Source organism: Scyliorhinus canicula, chromosome 7, assembly GCF_902713615.1.
Source record: "Scyliorhinus canicula chromosome 7, sScyCan1.1, whole genome shotgun sequence".
Lineage (NCBI taxonomy): Eukaryota > Metazoa > Chordata > Chondrichthyes > Carcharhiniformes > Scyliorhinidae > Scyliorhinus > Scyliorhinus canicula.
Window position 1 is genome coordinate 135,599,200 of NC_052152.1, and position 24,083 is coordinate 135,623,282.

At 42.9% G+C, this 24,083-nt stretch overlaps 1 protein-coding gene across 3 annotated transcripts in view; it reads right to left on the bottom strand.

Annotated features, from left to right (window-relative positions):
* LOC119969405 (AP-1 complex subunit gamma-1-like) overlaps nucleotides 1–24,083 on the bottom strand; it is a 195,249-nt gene that overhangs the window by 101,154 nt on the left and 70,012 nt on the right. For 2 of the 3 annotated variants that reach the window (XM_038803020.1, XM_038803021.1), the window contains exons 6-9: nucleotides 22,531–22,607; nucleotides 13,628–13,636; nucleotides 10,487–10,582; nucleotides 9,166–9,246 (exon numbers count right to left, since the gene is read on the bottom strand). In XM_038803020.1, coding sequence (XP_038658948.1) covers nucleotides 9,166–9,246; nucleotides 10,487–10,582; nucleotides 13,628–13,636; nucleotides 22,531–22,607 — 263 coding nt within the window. The remainder of the gene's footprint in view (nucleotides 1–9,165; nucleotides 9,247–10,486; nucleotides 10,583–13,627; nucleotides 13,637–22,530; nucleotides 22,608–24,083) is intronic. The other variant, XM_038803022.1, reaches the window with a different exon arrangement.

Below are 24,083 nucleotides of genomic sequence, written 5' to 3' on the forward strand. Positions count from 1 at the left end.
GGTTAATTCTTCCTCCTCGTGTGCGCGGCTTAGCCTCATCCAATTCAAGGTGCTGCACCGGGCCCACATGACTGGGACGAGGATGAGTAGGTTCTTTGGGGGTGAAGACAGGTGTGTCAGGTGCTCGGGGAGTCCAGCGAACCATGCCCATATGTTCTGGGCATGCCCGGCACTGGAGGAGTTCTGGAAGGGGGTGGCGAGGACGGTGTCGAGGGTGGTGGGATCCAGGGTCAAGCCAGGATGGGGACTCGCGATTTTTGGGGTTGGGGTGGAGCCGGGAGTGCAGGAGGCGAAAGAGGCCGGTGTGCTGGCCTTTGCGTCCCTAGTAGCCCGGCGTAGGATCTTGCTACAATGGAAGGATGCGAGGCCCCCAAGCGTGGAGACCTGGATCAATGACATGGCGGGTTTCATTAAGCTCGAGAAGGTCAAATTCGCCCTGAGAGGGTCGGTACAAGGGTTCTTTAGGCGGTGGCAACCTTTTCTCGACTTTCTGGCTCAACGATAGGGTACAGGGACAGTAGCAGCAGCAACCCGGGAGGGAGGGGGGGGAAGGGACAATGACCATGTTTGTTTATTTAATTTTAATTTATTTTTAAGTTATTTTGTTGTTCATTGGGGTTGGGGGGTGGGGGGCTGGGATACATATGGTCGGGGGTGTTACAGTTATTATGGGTTATTTTGTTGCATTTCATTGTTTGTCGTTATGTTTTATATTTTCTGTAAAAAATTCCAATAAAAATTATATTTTAAAAAAAAGGAAGAAGTATGATGTAGTAGCTATTATGGAGCATCGGCTGCAGGATGGTTGGGACTTAAATATACCTGGTTATAAAGTTTACAGGAGGGACAGGGAAGATGGCAGAGGGGGCGGAATTACTGTTTAGAAATGCTATCAACTCAATGGTGAGGGAGGATACAATGAGGGGAAAGCATCCAGTGGCGACCATATGGGTGGAACTGAGGGACAGAAAAGGATCTAAAACTGTAATGGGTGGTGAAGTTCTGACATGTTAGATTGTATACATGCAGAAATGAGGCAAGTGTGTAACAAAGGCAGAGTAGTATTAATGGGGATTTTAACTTACACAGATTGGGAGACGCAGACAAGCATCTGTCAGAAAGGTAGTGAATTTCAGAATGAGTCCGGGTTAGTTTCCGACAGTAATATGTTCTAGATGTAACAAGGTGATAGGCAATATTAGATTTAGTTAGGAGTAATGAGCCAAATTTAATTATTAGTCTGTGTGAACATTTATCAAATAGTTTATCGCACATGATAGAATTCAATGTAGCATTTCAATGTGAAATGTACGAATCAGCTACTAAAATTTTAGACTTGGGTACGCCTGACTTTAACGAGATGAGACAGACTGTACATGGCAAACTGGGAAGTTCTATTAATGAACATAAGAACATAAGAACTAGGAAGCATAAGAACGAGTAGACCTCTGGCCTCTGGCCCCTCGAGCTTGCTCCGCCATTCAATGAGATCATGGCTGATCTTTTGTGGACTCAGCTCCATTTTCCGGCCCGAACACCATAACCTTTAATCCCTTTATTCTTCAAAAAACTATCTTTCTCTTCAAAACATTCAATGAAGGAGCCTCTACTGCTTCACTGGGCAAGGAATTGCATAGATTCACAATCCTTTGGGTGAAGAAGTTCCTCCTAAGGTCAGTCCTAAATCTACTTCCCCTTATTTTGAGGCTGTGCCTCCTAGTTCTGCTTTCACTCGCTAGTGGAAACAACCTGCCCGCATCTATCCCATCTATTCCCTTCATAATTTTATGTTTGTACAAGATCCTCCCGCATCCTTCTAAATTCCAACGAGTACAGTCCCTGTCTCCTCAACCTCTCCTCCTAATCCAACCCCTTCAGCTCTGGGATTAACCTTGTGAATATCCTCTGCACACCTTCCAGCGCCAGTATGTCCTTTCTCAGGTAAGGAGACCAAAACTGAACACAATACTCCAGGTGTGGCCTCACTAACACCTTATACAATTGCAGCATAACCTCCCTAGTCATAAACTCCATCCCTCTAGCAATGAAGGACAAAATTCCATTTGCCTTCTTAATCACCTGTTGCACCTGTAAACCAACTTTTTGCGACTCATGCACTGGCACACCAGGTCTCTCTGCACAGCAGCATGTTTTGATATTTTATCGTTTAAATAATAATTAATGGGTCAAATGACTGAAGAACAGTGGAGGTAAAGAATCATTTAACGAGGTACAGAGCGAGTATATACCCGAGTGGAAAAAGCTCCAATTCACAGAAACAAAATCAGCTATGGACAACTAGAGGTTAAGGACAGCATAAAACAAAGAAAGGGCTTACAAAAATGCAACAAACAGCATAGATTTGGACAAATGGGATAGATAAATGGGATAGGGCTTGGATTAGTACTTGGAACTATGATGTTGTTGCCATTACAGAGGCCTGGTTGAGGGAAGGACAGGATTGGCAGCTAAATGTTCCAGGATTTAGATGTTTCAGGTGGGATAGAGGGGGGGTGTAAAAGAGGCGGAGGAGTTGCGCTCCTGGTTCGGGAGAATATCACAGCTGTATTGCAGAAGGAACCAGCAGGAGATAGAGGAACAGATAGGTAGACTGATTTGGAAAGCAGTAAAAGCAACAGGGTTGTTGTGATGGGAGACTTTAACTTCCCCAATATTGACTGGGACTCACTTAGTGTTAGGGGCTTGGATGGGGCAGAGTTTGTAAGGAGCACCCAGGAGGGCTTTTTAAAACAACATGTAGATAGTCCAACCAGGGAAGGGGCTGTACTGGGGAATGAGCCAAGCCAGGTGGTAGAAGTTTCAGTAGGGGAGCATTTCAGGTACAGTGACTACAATTCAGTAAGTTTTAATGTGCTGTGGACAAGGATAAGAGTAGCCCGCGGGTGAATATGCTAAATTGGGGGAAGGCTTATTATAACAATATTAGGTGGGAACTGAAGAACCTAGATTTGGAGCGGATGTTTGAGGGTAAATCAACATCTGACATGTGGGAGGCTTTCAAATGCCAGTTGAAAGGAATTCAGGACCGGCATGTTCCTGTGAGGAAGAAGGATAAATATGGCAAATTTCAGGAACCTTGTATAATGAGAGATATTGTAGGCCTCGTCAAAAAGAAAGGAGTTATTTGTCAGAGCTAGAAGGCTGGGAACAGACCAAGCCTGTGGGAACATAAGTAGGAAGGAACTTAAGCAAGGAGTCAGAGGGTTAAAAGGGGTCATGAAAAGTCATTGGCAATACGGTTAAGGAAAATCCCAAGGCTTTTTACACGTACATAAAAAGCAAGAGGGTAGCCAGGGAAAGGGTTAGCCCACTGAAGGACAGGGGAGGGAATCTATGTGTGGAGCCAGAGGAAATGGGTGAGGTACTAAATGAATACTTTGCATCAGTATTCACCAAAGAGAAGGAATTGGTGGATGTTGAGTCTGGAGAAGGGTGTGTAGATAGCCTGGGTCACATTGAGATCCAAAAAGACGAAGTGTTGAGCGTCTTGAAAAATATTAAGGTGGCTAAGTCCCCAGAGCCTGATGGGATCTACCTCAGAATACTGAAGGAGACAAGAGAGGAAATTGCTGAGGCCATGACAGGAATCTTTGGATCCTCAATGTCTTCAGGTGATGTCCCGGAGGACTGGAGAATAGCCAATGTTGTTCCTTTGTTTAAGAAGGGTAGCAAGGATAATCCAGGGAACTACAGGCCAGTGAGCCTTACGTCAGTGGTAGGATAATTACTGGAGAGAATTCTTCAAGACAGAATCTACTCCCATTTGGAAGCAAGTGGACATATTAGCAAGAGGCAGCGGGGTTTTGTGAAAGGGAGGTAGTGTCTCACTAATTTGAGGAAGTCACATTGGAGCGCTGTGACGAGTGGTGTTCCGCAGGGTTCAGTGTTGGGACCATTGCTGTCCGTAGTATATATAAATAATTTGGAGGAAAATGTAACTGGTTTGATTAGTAACTTTGCGGACGACACAAAGGTTGGTGGAATTGCAGATAGCGATGAGGACTGTCAGAGGATACAGCAGGATTTAGATCGTTTGGAGACTTGGGCGGAGAGATGGCAGATGGAGTTTAATCCGGACAAACCCGAGGTCAAATACAGGTACGGAATATTCAGTGAATGGTAGAATCCTCAAGATCAGTGTTTTTCAAACTTTTTTTCTGGGGACCCATTTTTACCAACCGGCCAACCGTTGCGGCACACAGCAGCCGACTGTCGCGGCCCATGCCAGCCGACCTGCGCGACCCACTACTTTCTCTTACCTTATTTGCTGCTGACAAAAATGGAGGAAATGGTTTTGGATCCCTTTGGTCCCCCGAACTTGAAAAGAAATAAGGCTGCAACCATATACAGAAAATGCGGCCGCACTGCTAATGCGTGCCCGATCATCGGTGCGCATAGTTTGGGCATGTGCACCAATGGTTGGGCACACATGCGCAGGGCAGCCAAATTTTTTATCTGTTCCCGGCCATTTTGAAGGCTGCTCGCAGCCAGCATTATTAAAAACCAGCTGCTGCGGCTGCTGCGCGTGGATGTGCGTGATTGGGAGCGCCACGAACTGACGGCTCCGCGACCCTCCCGCACGTGGGTTGCACCCCTCAGTTTGACAATGCCTGCTCAAGAGTACTGATAGTCAAAAAGATCGAGGTGCGGGCAGCACGGTGGCACAGTGGTTAGCATTGCTGCCTACGCCGCTGAGGACCCGGGTTCGGATCCTGGCTCTGGGTCACTGTCTGTGAGGAGTTTGCACATTCTCCCCGTGTCTGCGTGGGTTTCACCCCCACAACCCAAAAGATGTGCAGGATAGGTGGATTGGCCACGCTAAATTGCCCCTTAATTGGAAAAAATAATTGGGTACTCTAAATTTGTTTTTTTTTTAAAAAGATCGAGGTGTCCAGGTCCACAGGTCACTGAAAGGGGCAACACAGGTGGAGAAGGTAGTCAAGAAGGCATACGGCATACTTGCCTTCATTGGCCGGGGCATTGAGTATAAAAATTGGCAAGTCATGTTGCAGCTGTATAGAACCTTAGTTAGGCCACACTTGGAGTATAATGTTCAATTCTCGTCGCCACACTACCAAAAGGATGTGGAGGCTTTAGAGGGGGTGTAGAAGAGATTTATCAGGATGTTGCCTGGCATGGAGGGCATTAGCTATGAGAGGTTGAATAAACTTGGTTTGTTCTCACTGGAACCAAGGGGGTTGAGGCGGCGACCTGAAAGTATGAGGGGTAAAGACAGAGTGGATAGTCAGAGACTTCTTTCCACAATAGAGGGGTCAATTACTAGAGGGCATAGGTTTACGGTGCGAGGGGCAAGGTTTAGAGTAGATGTACGAGGCAAGTTTTTTATTTTATTTTTTATTTTTATTTTTTTTACACAGAGGTTAGTGGGTGCCTGGAACACGCCGGATGTACAGCACAGTACAGGCCCTTCGGCCCACGATGTTGTTCCGACCGTTTATCCTAATCTAAGATCAACCTAACCTACACCCCCTTCAATTTACTGCTGTCCATGTGCCTGTCTTAAGAGTCGCTTAAATGTCCCTAATTACTCTGACTCCACAACCTCAGCTGGCAGTGCATTCCACACACCCATCACTCTGTAAAGAACCTACCTCTGACATCTCCCCTATACCTTCCTCCAATCACCTTAAAATTATGTCCCCTCATGACAGCCATTTCCGTCCTGGGGGAAAGTCTCTGGCTATCCACTCTATCCATGCCTCTCATCACCTTGTACACCTCGATGAAGTCACGTCTCTTCCTTCTTCGCTCCAGTGAGAAAAGCCCTAGCTCCATAACCTTTCTTCATAAGGCATGTAGCAGGATGCTGCCTTTCTTCATAAGGCATGACCTCCAGTCAAGGCAGCATCCTGGTAAATCTCCTCTGTGCCCTCTCCAAAGCTTCCATTTCCTTCCTCTAATGAGGCGACCAGAACTGGACACAATATTCCAAGTGTGGTCTAATTAGAGTTTTATAAAGCTGCAGCAAAACCTCGCGGCTCTTAAACTCAATCCCCCTGTTAATGAAAGCCAACACACCATACGCCTTCTTAACAACCCTGTCAACTTGGGTGGCAACTTTGAGGGATCTATATTCGTGGACCCCAAGATCCCTCTGTTCCTCCACACTTCCAAGAATCCTGCCTTTAACCCTGTATTCAGCATTCAAATTCGACCTTCCAAAATGAATCACTTCACATTTATCTAGGTTGATCTCCATCTGCCAATTCTCAGCACAGCTCTGCATCCCGTCAATTTCCTGTTGTAACCTGCAACAGCCCTCAACACTATCTACAACTCCACCAACGTTCGCGTCATCGGCAAACGTACTAACCCACCCTTCCACTTCCTCATCCAAGTCATTTATAAAAACCACAAAGAGCAGAGGTCCCAGAACAGATCCCTGCAGGACACCACTGGTCACTGACCTCCAGACGGAATACTTTCCATCCACTATCACTCGCTGTCTTCTTTCGGCCAGCCAATTCTGTATCCAGACAGCCAAATTTCCCTGTATCCCATGCCCCCTAACTTTCTGAATGAGCCTACCATGGGAAACCTCATCAAATGCCTTACTGAAATCCATATACACCACACCTTCATCAATGTGTCTCATCACATCCTCAAATAATTCAATGAGGCTTGTGAGGCATGACCTGCCCCTCACAAAGCCATGCTCACTATCTTTAATCAAACTACATTTTTCGAAATAATCATAAATCCTATCTCTCAGAATCCTTTCCGATATTTTGCTCACCACAGACGCAAGACTAATGGGTGTGTAATTCCCCAGGATTTCCCTATTCCGTTTCTTGAACAGGGGAACAACATTCGCCTCTCTCCGATCATCTGGTACCACTCCAATGGAGAGTGAGGACACAAAGATCATCGCCAACGGCACAGCAATCTCCTCCCTCGCTTCCCGTAGTAACCTTGGGTATATCCCATTAGGCACAGGGGACTTATCTATCCTGATGCTTTGAAATTTCCAGCACATCCTCCTCCTTAATATCAACCCGAGTCTATTAACCTGGTTCACACTGTTCTCATGAGCAACAAGGTCCCTCTCTCTCTAGTGAATGCTAGCCTTGGAGGGAGTGCAACATGGGTTCACAACAATTATACCTGGACTCTAGAAGTTAAGCTGAGAGATTACACAAATTAAGCCAGTTTTCCTCAGAATTTAGAAGGTTTAATTTTTAAATCTTTATTAGTGTCAAAATTAGGCTTACATTAACATTACAATGAAGTTACTGCAAAAATTGCCTAGTCGCCACACTCCAGCACCTGTCCGGGTACACGTGAGGGAGAATGCAGAATGTCCAATTCACATGATAAGCATATCTTGTGGGAGGAAATTGGAGTGCCCAGAGGAAACCTACGCAGACAGGGGAGAATATATGGACTCCGCACAGACAGTGGCCCAAAGTATTTAAGATATTAACAGGGAAAGACATACTGGTTGGGGATCCTAAAACTAGGGGTATCGTCTAAAAATTAGGGCCAGACCATTCAGGAGAGATGTCAGGAAGCACTTCTTCATTCAACGGGTCATGATGTGGAGATGCCGACTGGGGTGAGCATAGTAAGAAGTCTTACAACACTGTGTTAAAGTCCATCAGGTTTGTTTCAAACACTAGCTTTCGGAGCACCTGAGGAAGGAGCAGTGCTCCGAAAGCTAGTGTTTGAAACAAACCTCTGGACTTAAAACTGGTGTTCTAAGACTTCTTACTGTGCTCATTCAAAGGGGGGCAGAGGTTTGGAACTCTCTCCCACAAACAGCAGCTGAAGCTAGATCAATTGTTAATTTTAAATCTGAGGTAGTATCTTTGTTTAACAAAAACCTAAGGGAAATGGGCCAACGGTAGATATATGGAGTTAGGCCACAGATCAGTGATGATGTCATTGAATGGCAGGGCAGGCTCGAAGGGCTCGATGGCTTACTCCTGTTCCAATGTAGATGTTTTCTCTGGCAAGGTTGTCTACCTTCTCTGCAGACTCCGTATCATTTCATATTATCAGCAAAGGATGTAACAGGACTCACTGCTTTCAGAACAATAGAGCAGTCTTTTCACTTCCAAGATCCAAACACACATGCCCAGTTCTCTTTCACAGTAACTTCATTGAAGCCTACTTGTGACAATAAGCAATTATTATTATAATGCAGAAACCAATCACTGACCGCTGCCAAGCAGAACAGTGTCCCTGGTCAACCCACCGGTTTCCAGTTAACCAATCGATCCAACTCTCTCCAAACTTGGTTCCCAAGATCCACTCCTATGCAGAAGAGTCTGGTCTCTTCTCTCCAAAAACAAAACCTGGGAACACAACTGTCCTGATAAGCAGGCTGTTTCAATCTGGAGTCTTCTGCTTAAAGGCACATTTTGATTATGGGTCAACAGACCAAAATAATAAAATAATAAAAGAAAAGGAAACAAAGGAAATAAATAGGGAGGACTCTTTTCAGTTCTATGAAGTGGTTTTTCCATCTTTGAATTCTGAAGTTTCAACTGTAGAAGCTGTAATCTAATTGGTGCATTTCATATATCATGTTTTTATTTTGGACTCCTGACTGAGGCTAAAGTTCAGCAGATGGCAGGGGTGGCTTGCTGGGATCCTGTGAGACCTCCTATATTAACAACCATCCCCAGCAACCCACTGGAGCTGCAGGCCATCACGTGGAGGAGTTTCCCATCCAATGAGGGCATGACAACTGTGGCCATAGTTTATTTCAACAAAATTGAAATAAATGTCTTCAGGAGGACTTCACAAGATGGACATGCCTTTGTAAAACGTTATTATTTCTTTCTTAAAGTTACAAAGCCAATGCGCATTGTAGGCTGGGCAAGCTCTTAATCCATCTCCTTGCTGGCTCCAAAACCTAATTCAAATTGAATCCAATTCATGGTCCCCACAAGAGAGACATACAAGATTCAAGCTGACAAGGCATTGCACCTGATCTTGGGCTCGATCAGACACTTGACCTTAGCCAAAGACATAAAAGCGAGGAGCCCACTGATTGGGCCTGAAGCTAAGGAACTGCCTACTGTCCTTAACTGGACAGCAGACGTGGAGCCAGCTAATTAGCAAATCACCCGATTGGCAGACATACAGTATTCTGGATCTATCCATTACATTGCTCACCTGAGCGAGAATATCATTCATTTGTTCACTGGCTTCATCATCACTTTTCCCCAACATTCTCAATAATCTTAAAATCTGGACCTGTGAAGTAGAAAAAAAATACAACATACGTCAACTTGTGGGAACTGAGAGAAACTAAAACAGAAGAACAGTGCACAACTGTTCAGACAGTTGTTTCATTCAGGTGGAATTAAAGGGGTTATCACAAAACTAGGGTGTGGAGGACAAACAAATTTATAAATTTAAATTATTCTGAATTACATCAGAGCAAACAATATGATCAGAATTAAAATCTAGTTTTCTGACCACGTAATGGCAAACAACGATAAGCATCATATTGAAAGTCTACATATCTGGTTTAATAAGCGTCATGTAGACAGCTACTGGCTGTGGTATATAAAAGCAATTGTACACGAGTTAACTTTGCATGCAAAAATTCAACTTGAAGAAAACGTTTTCAGTATATTTAGTGGCAGGAGAAATATGTCACGATGTTTCACAATACATTGCAGAAAGTTCCTGGCAAAGTGTGGGGCAGGATGAGGGACTGGCCCCTACTCAACTACCCTCTGCTGGCAGTCTGGTCCCCATGTTTCAATGCAAAAATGAAAGTCTAGTGAGTAAAATGAAACAGGGAGCAAGAAGTAGGTGGTGGCATATGACTGAGCAAGCGAGAGAAGAACAGAAGGAGACAGAACGCAAGAAAAATGAGAGGTAAAGCTCGAGATATAGAAGAGAAAGAGAATACAGAGATTTTTAAAAAATGGAACAAGGACAGAGATAGGGAAAAGATAGGGAAGAGATAGGGATAGAGAAACAGAAATTCAGGTATCAATATTCATGACTAGTCAAATGCAAGAGTCTGTGAAAATCTTCCAGTGAGACTTAACCAATGAAAATCAGAAGTTCAGAAAGCCATTTATTAACAGAGACCCCTTTTCCATCTTTGAGGAAGATTCCCTTTTTAAAAGGTAACTTACAAACTAAGCGTGTAATGAAAACATTCTATTGTATAGTTACAGTTTGTCGCACAACACTGTTGCCACCAGCAGTAATCACGGGATGTTTAATCTACTGCAAAATAGTTATACCTGAGTAAGGAATTAATATATTCAGGACAGAAAATAGAGGGAAAATAATTGCTAATATTGCCTATTTGTATAAACAACTAAAGCAAGGAGGTAAAGACAGTTCATCTAGATATATTGTTATTCCCACATACAGGACACTGGGAATATGGAGTGCTTTCAGAAAGGACGAAACAAAATAAACCCAACAAATTTCAGAAGGATATTTCTTCAGTGGAGATTTAGTCAGTTACCTGAAGGAAAGGGTCACTAATTCCAGACACGTCATGTTCTGGGGAGTAACCAGACATAATCAGATTCTTCAGGGATTTGACTAGCTGTGGAACGACCTAAGATTGAAGAGAACAGATATTACAGAACATGCATGTCATTGATAAATATTTGGCAAAAAAAGTGTTATTAGTTACATTGATCACCTCATTTCAATAATCTTGCTATGTCAGGTGAAAGTAACAAATCTAATGTAAAACTTCTTAGAAGGGAGGAAGCAGAGATGGGAGTCAAAGGTAGTTTCTCAGAATTACAAAATGAGTAGTTGTGTACCACAGAATTCTATTCTGCGACCACTTCTACTTATTGTGCATGCCAATTATTGAATCACAAGGCTAAAGGGAATAGTGCCCACATTTGCAGACATTAAGCAAATAGGAAGCATTGTAAATGCTTCTGTGACCAAGATTAGCTGCAAGGAGATACAGAAATGTGGTGAAATAAGTAAAAAGCAGATGGAATTCAATGCCAGTAAAATATGAGGTACTACCTTCAGATTAAAATAATGATTATACTTGCAGCGGGAGACACATTGGAAGAACAGGAGGATTTTCAATTGGGGAGCTTTACAGCTAAACTGGCCCTTGAACCTGATCCCATCCAACACCCATTTTTCTGGCGGGGTCACTAGACAGCAATTGGGAGCAGACATTATGGCTGGGTCCCTAACACAATATCCCAGCTAAGATTAATTAATTTACCTGGGTTGTAGGGCAAAAAAGTAGATCAGGGAGCACCTTCCAAACGATCAAAGTGATAATTTTGTTTGCCCTACAGCATTTCTTCAAGACACCAACTTTTTGCACATTCTTCCCGTGTCTGCATGGGTCAAACCTCCATAACCCAAAGATGTGCAGGGTAGGTGAATTGGGCATGCTAAATTGCCTCTTAATTGGATACTTTAAATTTATTTTTAAAAATAATTTTTAAAATACACCAACTTTTTCTGGGATACAGTTCCATGGGTGCCAATTGACCTCAATCATCTTGACAAATTGACTATTTTTCATAAACAAAGGAGGCCATAGAGGGCCAGACCTTCTGTGCAGAGGCAGTCACAGTTGTATCACCATTCTTCTCTTTTTAAAAAAAAACTTATCTTAGTCAGGAGCTGCACATTTCTTGCCCGACTTTGACTTGGGCCTGCTGAAATGTGCAGCACACCAGCTCCTCGGAAACTTCAGTATAGGGTTGCAGCACTGGGGGAAGAGAAGCCTTTTTTACAGCACTAGCTGCTGTAAAGCAGGGAGAAGTTTAAAGGTTCCACCACTTCGAGAAGCCATGGGTGGAGCTGCACAGCCGGGGTGTGGAGGGCAAGAAATAGTCAGTGGGACAAGGGGTGGGTGGCGTCAGTGGTATTGTTACCCAGGAACTAGAATTTTTTTTAAATTCTTTTAACTTTCCCTGGGTATCTATTCTTCTTAGGAGTCACAACCGTCCAAAGCTTAGATTTTAAAATCAGAGTGCCAGGTGAATTCCAGGCAGGGCAACTGCCTGTCAGAAGTTTAAACTTCCTAGGCAATTATTCTGCAGTGCTTGCATGGAGACTTGCACAGAATTCCCCCAGCACATCTTCTGGGGTACATCTGGGCTTTGTCCCCATCCAGGATCGTAAGTTCTGGGCTCAAACATCTACAGAGTTTGGAGGCATCAGGATCGAAGGGCCATGATCCACTTTCTGAAAATATTTCTCACTGGCAAAGCACGAGTCACTAGATATCAGGATGGGAGCCTGGCCGATTTAAATTCTCCTTCAACCAGAGGGCGCGGAGGGTACTTACAGTCCCTTTGTGCTGCCAGACAGAACAACCACTGATGCACAATCCAGTATTAGACTGGAGATTTGTAACCTGTACAACTTAAGCCATACCCAACATCGCCTCTACCTAGTACGTCAGCAAGGGATGAAGTACAACATTTAGCTTTCATGCTAAACACCCTAGTTAGGTCCACGACCCACCCCATCTCTGGAACCCAATAACCCCATCTAACCTTTTGAATACGAAGGGGCAATTTAGCACGGTCAATCCACCCAACCTGCACATCTTTGGAATGTGGGAGGAAACCAGAGTACCCAGAGGAAGCCCATGCAGACACGAGGAGAATGTCCAACCACCACAGAGTGATCCAAGGTAGGAATTGAACCCGGGTCCTTGGTGCTGAGGCAGCAGTGCTGACCACTGTGCCATCGTGCCGCCCATGTCTGCGTGGGTCTCACTCCGACAACCCAAAGATGTGCAGAGTAGATGGATTGGCCACGCAAAAATACCCCTTAATAGGAAAAAATAGAATTGGGCACTTTAAATTTAAAGTAGAAATTACAAGGTATAACACAGAAGGCCATTCAGTCCAACATGCCTGTGCTAGCTCTTTGAGAAAGCTATCAATTAGTCTCACTCCTCTGCTCTTTTCCCATAACCCTACAATTTTTTTCACTTTCAAGTATCCAAGAAACCCCACTGATGAAACAAATCTCAGCTATACAAGGACAAAATTGCAGTATTGTCCTGACTTTCAACAAAAAAAGACAGAGCTTGTCAATTCAAGCTTGTGCATTAAGCCTCTGGTTGAATTTATGAAATAACTGAATAAATTTCTCTAGCTTATCCTTCGTTGGATCTTCTCATTTTGTATTCAGAGACATGATAAGCCAAAATGATGGTTTCTCACACTCCTCTGGACTGCCATACAAGTCTACTCAACATAATAGTTCAATACATGGCTACCTTGCCCAAATCAGTGCACATGCCACCATATCTAGGTTTCAGCATGTTCTGTTGTAAGCAGCTCCTTAATGAAATAATGGCTTTAACTGACAAAATACACTCAGCAGTACACAGTGCGCTGAACCTTTCTTAAAGTTATTTATACAGAACTTGGTAAATAAAGCTCTGGCTTGGATCAATTTCTTGGCAATTATCAGTGTACTTATACAGGCAGATACATCTTGGTATCTCGGAGATTTCTAATGGTAACCCTAATAATGAACCCAAGTTAACATCACTATGCATCACTCATTCTGGAATACAACAGATCAAAGCTTTTCCGCAGTAATGGTAATAAAGGAGTATAGGCTGAAACCTGCTCATTGATTACAGCCTTACCTTCTCACTCTATGGTCCAAATTATGAAAGCAGGAAGAAAAGAAAGGTAGTTATTAAAAGCAAGACAATGAAGTCAGAGCAAAGAAACTACACACTAGTTAAAGTTAGCAGCATTGAAAGTGTAGTTATTGCTTGAGCACACAGCAGGATTTGGAAATGAGATACCACAAATTTGATCACAAAATGCACCAACAACCAGCTCTGTTCTATCCCAAAGCCCGACTCTTGCAGGGGTATCGTTTGAAAGATGCAGAAAGTCTCCAGTGCCTCACTTTAATGATCATTCTTTGAGTGAACCTGCACAACCAGAAGGGGTAGGACGTGTGAGCATGGGGGATTACAGTGGAGTTGAATCATAGCCTCCTCCAAATTCCTTACATGCGCACATGTTAACAAGACACACCAGATACCCAAAGAATTAAGTATCACGGTTGTTATACTACTTTTGCCAGATTGGGAGAACTGCAGCAAACCTAGTTAAATGAGTTTTAACCAGGGACTAAACTTGGAACACTCATCTTTAGACTCAGTAACACATGGGACTGATGATTAGGAGGAGGAACTGAGGGCATTGTTATGAAGTTTGCAGATGATACAAAGATATGTAGAGAGACATGTTGTGTTGGTGTTGACAAAGCAGAGAGGCTACAGAACGACTTGGATGGGCTCGGAGAGTCGGCAAAGAAGTGGCAGATGGAATACAATGTAAGAAAGTTTGAAGTTATGCACTTTGGTAGCAAGAATAGAGGATTAGACTATTTTCTAAATGGGAAAAGGCTTTCGGAAATCAGAAGTACAAAGGGACTTAGGAGTCCTGAGACTCTCTTAAGATTAACATGCAGGTTCAGTTGGCAATTAGGCTGCCAAATGCAATGTTAGCATTCATGTCCAGAGGCTAGATACAAGAGCAGGGATGTACTGCTGAGGCTGTATACGGCTCTGGTCAGACCCCATTTGGAATACTTGTGAGCAGCTTTGGGCCCCATATCTAAGAAAGGATGTGCTGGCTTTGGAGAGAGTCCAGAGGAGGTTCACAAGAATGATCCTGGAATGAAAAACTTGTCGTATGAGGAACAGTTGAGGACTCGGGGTCATGTTCCCAATGGAGTTTAGAAGGATGAGGGGCATCTCATTGAAACTTACAGAATACCGAGAGGCCTAGATAGAGTGAACATGGAGGGGATGTTTCCACTAGTAGGATAAACTAAAACCCAATGACACAGCCTCAAACTGAAGGGGAAGTCCTTTAAAATGGAGAAGTGGAGAAATTTCTTCAGTCAGTGAGTGGTGAACCTGTAGAACTCATTGCCACAGAAGGCTGTGGAGGCCATATCACTGAGTGTCTTTGAGACAGAGATAGATAAGTTCTTGATTAATAAGGGGATCAGGGGTTATGGAGAGAAAGCAGGAGAACGGGGACGAGAAACATATCAGCCATGATTGAATGGCGGAGCAGACTCAATGGGTCGAATAACTTAATTCTGCTCTGGTGTCTTATGGGATGGTGCAATTGTTTGCTTGGCCATTGGCGGAGCTGTACATCCTCACTCATAATTACTATAACATCTGGTAGAAACCAAAAACAAATAAATTCTTGTTGCATACTATTTCCCACCAAGAAGTTCCCAAGTGACACTTTTAATATCTTGTCAGTGTTTGAAGCAGACACTTGGAAGGGTTACAGTCCCTAAACATTCCTATTTTTAAAAGAGGAGACAGAACAAGTCCAAGGAGCTACAGACCAAATTCACTTCAAATCAGTGGTAGGGAAGATAATCTAGAAACTGTAAACATAAAGTAGTCAGCGCAGATTCCAAAAGAGATCATGCTTGACTAAACTTCTTGAATTTAAGTACCAGAATATCAGACAAGGGTAATGTATCAGATGCAATATATGCAGATTTCCAAAAGGCCTTTGACAAGGTGTCACATTGTAAACTAATAACAAAAAAGTTCAGAGCACATAAAGTAAGGAGACATAGCAGAATGGACAGCAAGTTGGCTATTAAACAGAACAAAGAATGGGATTAAGAATATCTACTAAGACTGGAGGGAATTATCAGCCACAGGAACTGTTAGGACCATGGTTGGTCAGAACTTACATTAATGATTTGGTCTCGGGAATTTGAAGTACAGTTAAAAAATTTATATTGACTACCCTCCACATTTGGTGTCGTCCACAAAGGATGAATGTAAAAAATAACAGCAAGGTCTTAATAAATTTGCAGATTGGGTTTTAATTCAAATTAATTTCAATAGAGACAAGTGGGAGGCGGTACATTTTGATAGGCAGAATAAGGGAGGTCACATCCTTGGATAGCAAGTTTGGATGGGGAGGAGCAGCAAACAGGTCTAGAAGCGGAGATTCACAGATGACAAAACTAGTGACACTGGTTAATAACCACATAAAAGGAACAAATAAAGCACTGGAGTTTATTTCAAGGGACATAGAACTGCAAAGTAGAGAAATTGAGATACAATTCTATAGAATTTTGGTCACCCAACAGAGTATTGTTCACAATTCTGCTCTCCAGTTTATAAAAAAGGATGCAGAGGCATGTGAAGGTGTAAAGACAATCATAAGGATGATATGTAAACTAAAGTCACAACTGTCAAGAAAGAAAGACAAGGCTGGGACCCTTTTCTCAAGAAAAAATGGCTGAAGAGTGACCTATCTTTAAGATCACAAGAGAATCCTGCAATGGCAATGTTAAGTGAATGTTTCCACTTGTGAGGAAGTCCAAAACTATGAACCATCAGTATATGATAGTCACTTGTGATGAATGTAAGACATTGTTATATATATTGTATTTTAAATCTGTTGCAGTAATGTTATAAAAGCCTGAGTTGCGGTATATATTTGTTGCAGTAATATTATTAAAGAACCTAGGTTAAGGCACCCAGTCTGTGTCTGCTAAAGCTAAAAGGTGATATAATGATTGATGTTAACCATTTACTGGTTTACAGAGAGATGGCTAATGGGGTACTATTCTGATTGCAGGAAATTCCCTGGAGAGTAGATAATGAGGCATTGTATTTAGTCCTAGCTAAGCAGGTGATGAGACATCTTAGTGTGATACAGATGGTGTAATTAATGGGAGGAGCCAATTCCACCTGGAGTTTGCAGTTTTGCCACATGCTGTTAGGTTGAGCAGAAGAGTCCGACAAGACAAAAGGATTTTCAGGTTGTTCCTTAACAGGGTCGCTGGCTTCAAACGTCCGCACAGATAAGTAACCTGCTTTGTTAACTTTATCGAAAACTATCACTTGAACTGTATCGGGTTGCTTAATTGGAATGAGTGGCAGGTGTAGGTAGTAAGTTAAAGTTTTTCATTTTATTTAAGAACTGTTTTAACTGTAAAGAATTGTAACGCTATTTGTTTGAAGTTCATGTGGTTAATTGTGTGTTTAACCCAAAAAGTTTGTTTTAACATAAAAGATACCCATTGGTCAGAGTCATCACTCCTCGGGTGAACCAAGAACAAAGAACGGTTCTGCACAGGAACAGGCCCTTCGGCCCTCCAAGCTTGCACCAATCACATTTCTTATCTAGACCCACCGCCTGTATCCTTATATACCCTGTCTGTTCATGTGCCTATCCGGATAAGTCTTGTAGGTCGCTAACGTATCTGCCTCAATCGCCTCATTTGGCAGTGCATTCCAGGCCACCACCACGCACTGTGTAAAAAAAAAAAAAAAAATTTGCCCACACATCTCCACTGAACCTATTCCCCCACCTTGAACTTGTGGCCCCTTGTAATGGTCATTTCCGCCCTGGGAAAAAGCATCCAACTGTCCCCAGCTATACTACTCAATTTTATCAACTTCTATCAGGTCGCCCCTCAGCCTTCGTCTTTCCAGTTTATTAAATCTCCCTCATAGCTAATACCTGCCATACCAGGCAACAACCTGGAAAACCTTTTCTGTACTCTCTCCAAAGCCTCCACGTCCTTCTGGTAGTGTGGTGACCAGAATTGGATACAGTATTCCAAATGTGGCCTAACCAACGTTCTATATAACTGCAACATAATTTGCAAACTTTTATACTCAATACCCCGTCCGATGAAGGCAAGCATGCCATAAGCTTTCTTTACCCCCATTTCCACCTGTGCTGCCATTTTTAAGGATATGTGGACCTGCATGCCCAGATCTTTCACTGTGTCTATGCCCCTGATGGTTCTGCCATTTATTTTATAGCTCCCACCTGAATTGGATCTACCAAAATGCATCACCTCACATTTGTCTGGGTTAAATTCCATCTACCATTATCTGCCCAATTTTGCCGCCCATCTATATCCTGCTGTATTCTCTGACAATCTTCATCACTATCTGCAACTCCTGCAATTTTATCATTTGCAAACTTACTAATCAGACCAACTACGTTTTCAAGCCATTTATATATATTACAAACAGCAGAGGTCCTAGTACTGGTCCCTGCAGAACACCACTAGTTACAGACCTCCATTCGGAAAAACACCCTTCCACTGCTACCCTCTGAAGTATAATTTCCTCTCAGTTTTACAATATTGAAAAATCGTTGGGATTTCTTGTCTGGTTTCCTAACACAATTGGAGTCTATTTCCTTATCCTAACAACTAACAAATCCAATAGGGAATGCAGGAGAAAATTTATCCAGAGTGCTAAGAATGTGGAACTTGCTACCACAGGAAGTTGTTGAGATAAATAATCGATGCATTTACAGCAAAGACAGAATAATAAAGGGATAGAAGAAAATGCTGATAGTTAGATGAAGTAAGATGGGAGGAGGATTGTGCGGAGCACCACTAGTATAGACCCGTTGGACCAAATAGTCAGTTTCTTGCTCTGTACACCATGTAAATTGATGAATAACAAAGGGTAGATTCATGCTCCAGGAGACTGTCATTCATCCACTAATTCCCAAAATATAGCAGACCTATGCAGGGAAAATGCCAGGAAACAAACCTGTGACCTGTCAGAACACTGAAGATTTTAAAACATAATTCTACAAAAATTAGCAACACGGGCTTCAACAGCAGCAACCTGTATTTATTAAAGTGCCCTCAACATAGTAAAACATGACAAGAACACCGTTTAGGTTTAACAACAAACACAAGATATTAAGGCTGGAGACTAAAAGTTTGGTCAAAGGGGTAGGTTTTAAGAAGCACCTTAAAATGAGGAGATTGTCAATGGCCGCAGAGAGAGAAGAACAAAGAACAGCACAGGAACAGGCCCTTCGGCCCTCCAAGCCCGCGTTGATCCTAATGCCCGTCTAAACTAAAACCGTTTGCATTTCCAGGCCCGTATCTCTCTCTTCCCACCCTATTCATGTATTTGTCAAGATGCCTCTTGAGGATGACAAAAGATAATTCAGCACTTAGAAGATCTCATAATCAATATGGACTAATGAAAGGGAAATCATGTTTGACAAATCTATTGGAGTTTCTTCTGAGGATATTACCTGTAGCTAGATTAAGATGAACCAGTGAAGGTGGTATATTGGGATTTTCTGAAGGCTTCTGATAAGGTCCCACACAAGAGGTTAGCAAACAAAATTAGAGCACATGGGACTGGGGATAATAAACTGCTACCGTTTGAGAATTGGTTAACAATCAGAAAACAGTAGGAATAAACAGATAATTTTCAGGAGGCAGTCTGTTACTAGTGCAGTACTGCAATGATCAGTACGAGGGCCACAGCTGCTCACAATCTATATCAAGGTTTTGGGTGTGGGGACCAAATGTAATATCTCTAAATTTGCTGATGACACTGTGATGATATGAGAACTAGGTGGGATTGCAAATTGTGAGGAGGATGCAAGGAGGCTTCAAGGGGACTTGGACAGGCTAAGTGAATGGGCAAGAACATAGTGAATAGGGGTAGCAGGGTAGCATGGTGGTTAGCATAAATGCTTCACAGCTCCAGGGTCCCAGGTTCGATTCCCGGCTGGGTCACTGTCTGTGTGGAGTCTGCACGTCCTCCCCGTGTGTGCGTGGGTTTCCTCCGGGTGCTCCGGTTTCCTCCCACAGTCCAAAGATGTGCGGGTTAGGTGGATTGGCCATGCTAAATTGCCCGTAGTGTCCTAATAAAAGTAAGGTTAAAGGGGGGGTTGTTGGGTTACAGGTATAGGGTGGATACGTGGGTTTGAGTAGGGTGATCATGGCTCGGCACAACATTGAGGGCCGAAGGGCCTGTTCTGTGCTGTACTGTTCTATGTTCTATGTAACATGGCAGATGGAAAATGATATGAATAAGTGCAAAGTTATCCACACTAGTAGAAGAATATAGAAATGAAAAGAAGTTGGGAAGTATGGGCGGCCAAAGGGACCTGGTGTCCCTGTTCATGAGTCACTAAATTTAACATGCAGGTGCAGCAAGCAATTAGGAAGGTAAATGGTGCGTTGGTTTTCATCGAAAGGTGATCGGAGTACAGGAGTAAAGTTGTCTTGCTGCAATTGCATACAGCCTTGGTATGACTGCACCTGAAGTAGTGTGTACAGTTTTGGTCTCCTTGCCTGATGAAGGGTGTGCTTGCTACAGAGGGAGTGCAGAGGTGCACCAGACTAATATAACATAGAATATACAGTGCAGAAGGAGGCCATTTGGCCCATCAAGTCTGCACCGACCCACTTAAGCCCTCACTTCCACCCTATCCCTGTAACCCAATAACCCCTCCTAACCTTTTTGGTCACTACGGCGAATTTATCATGGCCAATCCACCTAACCTGCACATCGTTGGACTGTGGGAGGAAACCGGAGCACTCGGAGGAAACCCACGCACACACGGTGAGAATGTGCAGACAGTGACCCAGCGGGGAATCGAACCTGGGACCCTGGCGCTGTGAAGCCACAGTGCTATCCACTTGTGCTACCGTGCTGCCCTAATCCCAAGGATGGCAGGATTGTTTTTTGAGGAGAGATTGTAGAAACTGGGCTTGTGTTCTCTAGCCTTGAAGAATGAGGGGTGATCTTATTGAAACTTGCTAAATTCAGATACATAGAAACATACAAAGAAAATAGAAGCAGGAGACCACCATTCGACCCTCTCTGCCATTCATTATGATCATGGCTGATCAAGTTCAACACCCTGACCCAGCCTTCCCCCCCCATATCCCTTTAGCCCCAAGAGCTATATCTAACTCCTTCTTGAAATTGCACAACGTTTGACCTCAACTACTTTCTATGATAGTGAATTCCACAGACTCACCACTCTTTGGGTGAAGAAAATTCTCTTCACCTCAGTTCTAAAAGGTTTATCCCTTATCAAACTATGACCCCACGTTCTGGACTCCCCCACCATCAGCAACATTCTTTCTGAATCTACCCCGTCTAATCCTGCTAAAATTTTGTTAGTTTATTTGAGATCCCTTCTCACTCTTCTAAACTCCAATGAATATAAATCCTAACTGACTTAGTCTATCCCCATATGACAGTCGGCATCCCAGGAATCAACCTGGTAAAACCTTTGCTGCACTCCCTCCATAGCAAGAACATCCTTCCTCAGATAAGGACACTAAAACTGCACGCATTACTCCACGTGTGGCCTCAATGTCCTATACAATTTCAGTAAAACATCCCTATTCCTATACTCCGATCCTCTTGCTATGAAGGCCAACATACCATTTGCCTTCTCTACTGCCTGCTGTACCTGCTTACTTTCAGCGACTGAAGCACGAGTACACCAAGATCTAGCTGAGTAGCCACTTCTCTCAATTTACACCTATTCAAATACTATAGGGTGCAACATGGTAGATGTAGAAAGGGCATTTCCCCTGGCTTGTGAGTCTAGAATCAGAGGGCACAGTCGCAGAATAAGGGCCAGGCCATTTGAGACTGTTATGAGGAGGAATGTTTCCACTCAGAGGATGGTGCATCTTTGGAATCTCTACCCAAGAGGAAGCTCAATCACTGGGCATGTTTAAGACAGAAAAATAGATTTCTGGATACAATGGCGTCAAGGAATATGGGGATAGCACGGGTAAGTGGCATTGAAGTAGATGATCAGCCATGACCTAACAATGGCAGTGCAGGCTCGACAGACCAAATGGCCTACTCCTGCTTCCATGTTCCTATTCTTTGTTCAGATACGGCACTGGCTGACAGAGTTCCTCCAAACAGGTCTCCGCTCAACGTTAAACTGAACTGCACTCGTGATGCATTACCAGTTAAATCTCCAATTAGACCAAACAGTTTCAAATTATATCAAGAACTATGGCAACTTCAAAATGCATTTTGTTTTTATTCTACCGTACAGCTTTCTTAGCTTGCTGAAGAAGATATTAACTCTAGCTGCAATACATGGACTGCAGACACGCTTCAAGTCTTTGATCATGTGACCAAATTTTTGATCACGAGCAAAGTGGGAGATAATGAGCGAAGAGGGACAGAACACAGGCTAATTGACCAATCCACACAACATCCAGACTTGAGCATCATCCAGCAGGAGTACATTTCCTCTCCCAGCGATATGGAGGTCAATATTTGTGCCCTTCTAGACACCCAGCTAAGATTGGTCAATACATATACACAGACTGGGGTATCAAAATCAGGGAGCTTGCAGTCATTGTGACTGAGCCACTCACAAAGCAGTATGCCACCAAGAAACACAAAGTGCACTTAGAAACACCATTTTTAGTGGAACAAATGACATAAATGGAATAGGTACAAGTCTGCATAAAAACAAATTTCAAATTGACAGAACGATGTGCAAAAATGAATGGCTTACTTTATTTTACCCACAAATGTTACTTTTCATTACTTTGCACATTCAGAAAAGAAATTACTTCAGCAATTTCAAATTACAAGATGTATAGCATTCAGCGAGTTAAACTTTTCAAAATAAATAAAAAGCTGGATGTAAATGGCTATACTGAAAACCCATTTTTTAAATAGCAATGGTAGTAAACATGATGTGGCTATACCTTGCGAAAATAAGCGTGTGTGTCAGGGCTATGTTTACACATTTCTATGACAAGGACAACAGCAGCATGGAGGACACCTTTAAGACAAAGAAAGAGAAAAAGCATTTTAACTGATGAGTGCACCAAATGAACAAGGCAGTAAATACAATGCTGATGACCACTCAAGTTACCCAAACCTCAATCATTTGTAGTTTCTGCTCATTAGCAAGATAAATCATGAGATTGTACCCAATCTGTAAACAGGAACACACGTGGATATGAATCAAATCAGCACAATATCTTTTTTACATAGACCGCAATCTAATATCATTATTTTGTCTTAAGCCTTTATAAATGATATTGCCAGGGAGGGGAGACCAATCAGCAATTTATATCTCCAGCGAGGTATTCCTCAAAATGCCAAGATGCAACACACAACCAGGATTCCCTTTACCACAAGCTTAGCTGTGCAAGCATGGAGAGATGCTGTGTGAAGGCAAGCCACTCATCCCCTCTCCAAATAAAGTACAGCAATAATCAGGAGACACCTCCTGGGCAACATGGTGGCACAGTGGTTAGCACTGCTGCCTCATGGCACCGAAGACCCAGGTGTGATCCCAGCCCCGGGTCACTGTCCGTGTGGAGTTTGCACATAATCCCTGTGTGTGCATGGATCTCACCCTCACAACCCAAAGATGTGCAGGGTAGGTGAGTTGGTCACGCTAAATTACGCCTTAATTTAAAAAAAAAGGACAGACACCTCAGGACATGTTAGGTGTGAACTATTTGTCCTTCCTCTTAAGCATCAATAATGAATGCTGTAAAGGGACTAAAATAATCAAGAAAGGGAGAAATTAGGTGAAAAGGGAATAGTGTATCATCCCAGAGGTTACTTAAAAAGGGCACTCTGTGAATTGACACTTGGCGATGTACCAGGAAATTCCCAATTTCAATTGTTGGACGTGGTCTTGTGAAAGTGGCTGGTCTCCGCAATTGGCTTCAGTGCTGCCTTCAATCTTAGAGAAGCTGGGAATGCCCCCAAGATCATTGGTGAATAACATGAATGAAGATATCTGGTGAGGTCAGCCTTGGCAGAGTATCTTGCTCAGTTTCCTGCTGTTAAAATAGTCCAAAGGCACTCATTGTCATCAAATGTGTGGGTATTAGATGGCTTCAGGTGCCTGTGAAATTGTATCTCAACATGAGGAACTTTTCTGTCATTCAATTAGGTCATGCCTTCAGATTATGATAGTTAAGGGACCATGATTAACATTGAAAAACACCCTAAAGCCCACAAAACAAGTAACTTGAAATTTCAGGATGAGCAGATATTTGATACTGATAATTTGGGAATAGTCTTTATGGCAGATCCAACAGCTACATCCGTTAAGGTGAGATATTCCTACTTTCCCCATCAACATTGTTTTCAGTTTCAGTACAGTTCTACCATTTCAAGTATAATATTTCATTAGTTAATTACATCATCCTTTTTTATATTCACTAGTATCTGAAACATAGCTAACAAAGGAAAATATGAAATGGCAATTAAAACTAAACCTGCAATAGGTCTGTAG